Source organism: Chaetura pelagica, unplaced genomic scaffold (genome assembly GCF_000747805.2).
Source record: "Chaetura pelagica isolate M959 unplaced genomic scaffold, ChaPel_1.0 scaffold118, whole genome shotgun sequence".
NCBI lineage: Eukaryota > Metazoa > Chordata > Aves > Apodiformes > Apodidae > Chaetura > Chaetura pelagica.
The window spans coordinates 937,499-945,358 of record NW_009954408.1 but is presented as its reverse complement, the minus strand read 5'-3'; the positions used below and the strand labels follow the sequence as shown (position 1 = coordinate 945,358).

Sequence of the window (7,860 nt, the reverse complement as noted above, 5' to 3'; positions counted from 1 at the left end):
TTTTTATTGAATGTCAGCATGAACCTATGGGCAAAAAACCCCCATCCTGTTCATTGTGGAAGCTCAGTTAACTGGGGATGATTAAAGGGAAGCTTGATACTACCTGCCCAGCCATAGAAGTGATTGATGGTTCCTGAAGATGAAAAGCCACGAGGAATCAATCTCAATTTAGTACAACTAAACACTGGGCTTGTATTTTTATCTACTTGAGGGCAAGAGAGAACATGTCTAAACTTCCCCCCGTGACAGAAGTGGGCAGGATTGGGAGGAGGTGGCACAGATGGAAGGGCAGAGCCCCATGGCTCTGCAGGTATGTGTCTGAGAGACCTCATGTCCCACCCTGTCAGTGTGGGAAGTGTTGCTGGAAAAGCTGACAGTATCCCCGAGGTGCAGAGCTGAGGAGCCTCACAGGGGGTGCAGAAAGCATCCACCAAAGGTATTTCCTTGGGGCTCTGGAAAGAGCAGTGGTCAGGCTGCAGGCAGCAACACTGGGTGTTTTCAGGAAAATAAAGAATTCTGGTGTATCTTGTTAGGCAAGAATGAGAGAGGAAGAGGGCTTTTCTCAAAGGCTGCAAGAAGATGGCTTTTCCATCAGTTCTAGATTTTTTGAAAAGGACAGAGATTGTTTGCAGAGATTTCCTTTGAGTGTTTGGTGTTTGCAGTCCAAGTTCTTGTTTCAATGGATGTTCAAGCAGAGACACATGACACATATAAAATGAAAATTAGTGTTTTCACATGTTTTTCTAGAGGATTTAGTTACTCAGATCTTGGTTTTCTTCCTGTGTTTCTCCAAGCCAGGACTTAACTTGGGTGTTCTGGAATAACTGTGTTAACAGTTATCCTGGATGCAGAGCCCTTTCTTTCTGAATTACCTATATCTGCTTTCAAAGCTGGTGATGGTAAATCACAGTTAGGTGCTCTTTCAAACCCAGAGTTCAAACCCTACTTTGTTCTGAAATTACTTTCAGAGGAGCCCCAGGGAAGATCTTGTTTGAAATGAAAACTCCTTGATTTATTAGCCCTTGCATTTTTTGCTTGTACCAAAAAGTTAATCCAGTTCTTTAAGGTGCTTTTTGATTTGCTTTGCAGACTCTAAGATGGCACATTGAACTACAACCGTGGGCAAGTCCAACTCCTTCCCTCAACTATGAGGCCTTGAGGTTCCTGAAGTACATTAGCACTTCTCAGGTAGGTTTTTCATTTCAGTCTCCATTTAGAAAGCAGTTAGCCTGGCACAGCCTCTTCCCTCTCACACAAGGAATTAACCTCACCCCAAACTGATTTCCAAACTGCTTTCTTTTTTAAAGTTGCTTAGCCTGGCAATGATGATCAACATGAATGTAAAGGTCAAAAATTAGAAGCCCTGTGCAGCCTTGTCTGGTGGGAGGTGTCCCTGCCCATGCAGGGAGGTTGGAACCTGATGAGCTTTAAGGTCCCTTCCAACCTTCACCATTCTATGATTCTGTGGAGACAGAGAGTAGAAAGTGTTTTTATTTCCTTGCTTTTTATTTCCAGATAGGTTCATGTCCTGACAGGAGTATGAAGTGGCTGAAATTCCAGATGTGGTTCTTCTCCTTCTGCCTCTCTTTCTCACTCTCTCTCAGACACAGAAAAATCCCTGTAGCCAGAGAACTGTGAATCCACCCAGGCCACCTCTCAATGTTATGGAGAGTCATTTTAGCTAACAAGGAGCGTTTGAGTTTCCCAGTAAAGTGATAACAAGGCATCAGTCCCTAACTTGGACAACTTTTCCCAGTGGTGCCAATAGAATCCTGATATTTTGAGGACAAAAATGATGACCTGGAAAATTAGTGGTTTAACGTGCTTTTCCAAAGGTGACATTTCCAAATCCAGATTGTGTTGACAGGTAATTCCAGGGTTCAGGTTCCAGGTATAGGGCCATTGTGTCTTAGTGGAGGCTGCACTTCTGCACAGCAGCATTCCCACGTGTATTTTGTGTAATAAAAAATGGAAAAGGTGCTGGATACCTGCAGTTCCAACAACTTTCAGTACCCAGGCCTATCAGCAGTTGGCCCTTGAATACAGATTAAACTGCACCATCATGTACACTGAGGCAAAAGGCCTCAGGTGCTATTGCCACTGAAATGTCATTCACATACAACATTGTTTGTTCATTCAATGCTTTCAAGACTGAGATGAGATTCATTTGAAACACATCTAAAAATGTGCTACTGGTGTGGTAACTGGGAGGGTAGCAGAGTGTTCACTCCAGCTTGGAGTACCCTGGCCAAATGGTCAGGAAAATGACATCTCTGCCTCTGCTCATGCAGGCACTGAGAGGTGAGATGATGCATGTGGAGACAGCAGGAGATGTGTGCAGAGCTGCTGGGCTTGTTGTACAGAAGTTTGGAGTGCAGCAGGCATGTAGAGCTGAAAACATCCTTCATCTGGGTGACTTAATAAGCAGTGGCAGATGCTGCTAAACTCCACTAGTTGAGTCAGAGCCTGCAAGGACATCAATTAGCAGAGAGTTTATTGCTTCTGACACACTAATGGAGAAGTTTTGTTCCCAGAGTAACTGACCCTGGTGGGGGAACAAGCACAAGTGAAAACAAAAAATGTAAGAAATCCTTGTTCCTGACCTGGCAGGTGTTGCAGGAGTAACAACTGACAGGAGAACACCATGAGTGGTGGGAGTGTTTCTGGGGATCCTGCTTAGGTAGATGAGCATGGGATCTCATTTTCCTTGTTTGCAGAGCAAGTGACTGCTAATTGCTGTGCCTCAGTTCAGCTCCCTGCCTGAGCACAGAATGGCTCCAGCTGCTGGGGGGGGAGGATGTCGTGCCAGCAGGGCCGAGGTGAGGCCAGAAAAAGCTGATTCAATTCTGGGATCTAATGACCAGAAGAACCATCTCTCACAAGTGCTGTTGTTTGTTTGATAGTGAGTGAAAGGCCAGAGGAGGACATGAACTCAGCGCCTCAGGGTCTGCCAGTCATGCAACAGGCATGGTGCTACAGGCATGGTGCTACAGACAGAGTTCAGGGGTTTTTAAATTTTTGATAGCTAGAGCTATTAAGTAGCAGAAGCTGTTTATTAACATGGCTCCAAATGGTGAGTGTTGTGATTGCTCCATGACGTGGCAGCATTGCAGAATCTTAGTTTTCTGTAGAGGTCACATTATGCTTCTGTGGCTTCATTTTAGCTCTTGCTATTGCAATACCACTTATTCATTGATTTGTTAAGTGACTGAAGGGAAATGGGTACTGGGGTGCAGTACAAATCATTGCTTCAAATGTAGTGAATCTGAGAGCAGCATGAAGAAATGCTGTATTAGCTTTTTTCCCATGGGAATGATGAGCTGAGCAGGAGCAGGGAGGTGGTGATGCAGTGTGCAGCTCTTGGGAGGCAAAGCTCCAGGTGATGGTATTTCAGAGCTGACTTACAGAATGAGAGCTTTATTTACTTACTATAAGAGCACCTAGCACAGCAGAGGCTGGGTTCCAGTTCTCACTCTCACCCCAGAGCAAAATTGATCCATAGCTGTGGGTGGGGCCAGACCTGTGCTTTTGTGTTGGCTCAAAGCAAGAGCTGAGCCTGGGCAGTCTGCTGTAGAGGGAGGAAGGAGCAAGATGGGAGCAGTCAGTTCAGAACTGATGTTTAACCTGGTTTTGTCTCTACTACTGTTCTATCCACCTTTTCCATTGTTGGCTTCCTGGCAGTGCCAGCTCCCATCCCTGCAGCCAGGGTTGGTTCTGGGTGCCAAAGAGCAACTTTTTGTCGTGATGGCTCAGCTGGGTTCCTGCAGCACTTCTCAGTCTTGGCTTCCTTCTCTGCCTGTCAGCAGCCTGCACCCTGAAACTGTGTGCAGGTCTGGGCTCCCCAGTTCCAGAAGGACAAGAACTACTGGAGAGAGTCCAGCACAGGGCACTGAGATGCTGAAGGAGCTGGAGCCTCTGCCTGTGAGGAAAGGCTGGGAGAGCTGGGGCTGTTCAGCTGGAGAAAAGGAGGCTGAGGGGGGATCTGCTCAGTGCTGATCAATATCTGCAGGGGGTGTCAGGAGGATGGGCCAGACTCTGCTCAGGGGTGTCCAGGGACAGGACAAGGGGCAATGGGCACAAACTGGAGCACATGAAGTTGAAGCTGTAGATGAGGAAGCCCTTCTTGAGTGTGAGGGTCCCAGAGCCCTGGGACAGTCTGCCCAGGGAGGCTGTGGATATTTTTGACACCTCCAGGTTTCTGTTGAATCCATAATGTTTTAATCTTTGTTTTATTGGTCTTCAGAATGACTTTGACTTAGCGTTCTTCCCCACAAGGTCTCTATCCCTTCTCCTTTTGCAGTGTTTTTACCCTGGCTTTAGCCTCTAGGTGTCTAAGCCAGCACAGGGTACACACACGTGCTGTGACTGCTCTGTTTAGTTAAGCACTTCCTTAAATCCCTTTGTTGCTGGAGTGGGAATGTGTTGGGATAATGGTTAAATCCCTTCTGGAACTGAGATCCAGGGTGGTTTGAGGAAGGAATACAGTATGCTTTGTGGTGACACTGCAACTTGTTATTACAATCTTGAGTTGTGACATGATTGTAACATTACTCAGGATTCAGAATCCACTCCAGAGTTTGAAAAGAGAAATAAAGAACAGAATGTTTCAGTGTCCAAATAACTTGTTCTTGCAGAAAATTGATTTTTAGGTGTAATACTAATGTTTAATTATTTACTTTTCAAACTGCATTGCTCTCTGGGGTATTGTGTAAGCCCCAAATTTCACCAAGCAGAACAGATGAACAAGGAAGAGAAGATCATGGAGTCTCCATAGCTCCTATCAGATTGACAATCAGCTTGAAATGGAAACAATGTTTTTCTTCTTTCCACTCTTTCCCCAGAAGGCAAATGAAAAGCAGAAGTCATGTCTTAAAAATGAAACCTCCCTTGTTTTGGACAGATTTCGTGTGAACACACGAACCTGAGCAGCCTGAGAGGGTACTCTGGAACCACAAAGCAGCCCTGGCCAGTGTGTCTTGATGAGAGGTTTAGCCTGATCCATCGAATCCGGAGCCAGCAGTGCCGCCTCTATTCCCTGGGGTAAGTGCTCTCTCCCTGATCCATGGCACCTACCTCCAAAAAGCTCTGTGGATGCATCACAAGCTGCAGCAAGACTTTGTTGAGGTTTGTTTGTGGCGTGTGGTTGTGCCTCTGTAAGTTGTTCTTAGGGAAAAACACCTTTCTACTTGAGGGTCTTTGTTTTCCTTGGCTTTTCTAACATCAGTATGAAAACAAGTTGGTTAATGGTGAGTAGTGAGTGGAAGTTCACCTAGAGCAGCATATTAGCTTTTTCCCCATGGGAATGATGAGCTGAGCAGGAGCAGGGAGGTGGTGATGCAGTGTGCAGCTCTTGGGAGGCAAAGCTCCAGGTGATGGTATTTCAGAGCTGACTTACAGAATGAGAGCTTTATTTACTTACTGTAAGAGCACCTAGCACAGCAAAGGCTGGGTTCCAGTTTTCACTCTCACCCCAGAGCAAAACTGATCCATTACTGTGGTTGTAGGTGGGGCCAGACCTGTGCTTTTGTGTTGTTTCAAAGCAAGAGCTGAGCCTGGGCAGTCTGTTGTAGAGGGAGGAAGGAGCAAGATGGGAGCAGTCAGTTCAGAACTGATGTTTAACCTGGTTTTGTCTCTACTACTGTTCTATCCACCTTTTTTATGAACCCAGAGTTCATTTGCATAGATGGAAATTAATGAGATAAACTGAACTCTACAGCATCTTCCCTGAGCAGAAGTAACTGTCATAATTGCCAGGTACTTCAGCAGCATTACTTATAAAATTTCTCTCACCACCCTTGGGACAAAATAGTGCATTTCCATATGAGAGTGTGTTTGCTGATCTCTTCAAGAGCAACATGTACTCAAGTGATGATAATAAAAGCAGTTGTGGCTTTATTTTAAAATGTCTGTTGTGTTCATGATATTTGCAGTACTTGAGATAAAAATGTTCACTCTTCACAGAACAAGTGCTTTCACAGGTGGTAAAACCACAAATGCAGCCTGGTTCCTTGCTAATGAAACACTCTGCTCCCCTGGAGGACCAGGGAGGTCAGTCCTCAGAGTTCCTCAGCCCACTTTTGCACTGTCCATCAGAACACAGGTGCTTTAGGAGAATGATCACTGGGATCTGGAGCTGCAGCCTAATAGAATTATAGAATCACAGACTGGTTTGGGTTGGAAGGGACCTTCAAGATCATCCAGTTCCAACCCCTGCATGGGCAGGGTCACCTCCCACCAGCCCAGGTTGCTCCAAGCCCCATCCAACCTGCCCTTCAACACTGCCAGGGATGGGGCAGCCACAGCTTCCCTGGGCAACCTGGGCCAGGCTCTCACCACCCTCACACTCCAGAATTTCCTCCTCATGTCTCCCCTCAATCTCCCCTCCTCCACTTTTCATCCATCCCCCCTCATCCCATCCCTCCCTGCCCTTGTCCCAAGCCCCTCCCCAGCTTTCCTGGAGCCCCTTCAGGCCCTGGAAGGTGCTCTAAGGTCTCCCTGGAGCCTTCTCTTCTCCAGGCTGAACACCCCAACTCTCCCAGCCTGTATAATAAAACTGTAATTAAACTGTCTTTGCTGTCCTGGGAGCCAGTTTGATGTAAGAGGTGAATTGAGAGGCTTCAACCAGCACAGTTTATTTCTGTGGTGTTGCTGCAGTGTGGTTACAAGTGCTGGCTGGCAAGGAGCTGTGTCTGAGTGGCATTTCTCAGTGATCAGCACGTGGCAGGTAACACAGGGATGAACATAAAGTGATGCTGGTTTGGGTATGGTACAGGAAGCTTGAATGCCAAGTTTTCTTTACTGGTGGAACAGCAGGGTATAGCAGAGATTAAAATCGATGGCTCTCAGTAATCATCAGGTACAGGTGTGGGAAATGCCCAAGCATCACAGGAAACAGCTACAAAATAAAAGGGAGATGTTTGAGGTTAAGAGGAAAGGGAAGTATTTGAGGTTAAGGAAGAGCAGTCTTCAATCATCTGGTTTACTTCTGCAGCCTTTGGAGCTCGTTACTGCATAATTCTTCTCTCAGACTTACTTCCTTTGGCTTATGACAGGCAGGAAAGTAATTTTGTTCTGAGTAAGACAAAAATCCCCTTTAAGCATTTTTGTTATCTCATACAGCTCATAAAGAGCAAAGGGGGAGCAGCTGCTTCCGATGAAGAATATTCTCTCTGGAGGGGATGGATGGAGGACAAATGTGAAAGTTCAGTGTGAGTGTTACTGGGAATCCTGAATTAAATCCATATAGCATTAAAAATGGAACACAACATGCTGATCAGGCTTTGCCTTCTTGAATGCTGTAGGAGAGGTTAGTTGTGAATGGAAGTGAGCAGCACCTGAAATGTCTGGAGGTCTTTATAGATTAGTATTAGTTGCTTCCACTACTGGGAGGCAGGAGTGTTTTTGCATGGGGGACAGGATTTCCCAGTATGAGACATAATTGCAATATGCATTAGTGAGCTCTAGTTATTAGTGCTAAATCTGCTTGGATTAAGCTAAGTCTGTTACAAACACCACAGGCAGGAGCTCAAGCTGGGATAATATAAATGAATAGGATTTCAAAAAGTTACCAGTTGAGGTTTAAAGAGGCTTGCTGCAATACTGAAGGAAAAGCTCTTTCAGGTGGATCCCAAGCTGGTGAAAGGTCTGGAGAACAAGTCCTGTGAGGAGAGGCTGAGGGAGCTGGGGGGGTTTAGTCTGGAGAAGAGGAGGCTGAGGGGAGACCTCATTGCCCTCTGCAGCTCCTGGAAGGAGGGTGTAGGGAGGTGGGAGTTGGGCTCTGCTCCCAAGTGAATAATGACAGGAGCAGAGGAAGTGGCCTCAAGTTGTGCCAGGGGAGGTTTAGATTGGATATTGGGAAGA

At 46.1% G+C, this 7,860-nt stretch overlaps 1 protein-coding gene across 1 annotated transcript in view; it reads left to right on the top strand.

Moving 5' to 3' along the window:
• The first annotated feature begins 298 nt into the window (after positions 1-298).
• METTL24 (methyltransferase like 24) overlaps positions 299-7,860 on the top strand; it is a 25,900-nt gene continuing 18,338 nt past the window's right edge. Inside the window, exons 1-3 of the mRNA XM_010004358.1 lie at positions 299-310; positions 1,090-1,188; positions 4,901-5,040. Of these exons, the coding sequence (XP_010002660.1) occupies positions 299-310; positions 1,090-1,188; positions 4,901-5,040 (251 nt within the window). The remainder of the gene's footprint in view (positions 311-1,089; positions 1,189-4,900; positions 5,041-7,860) is intronic.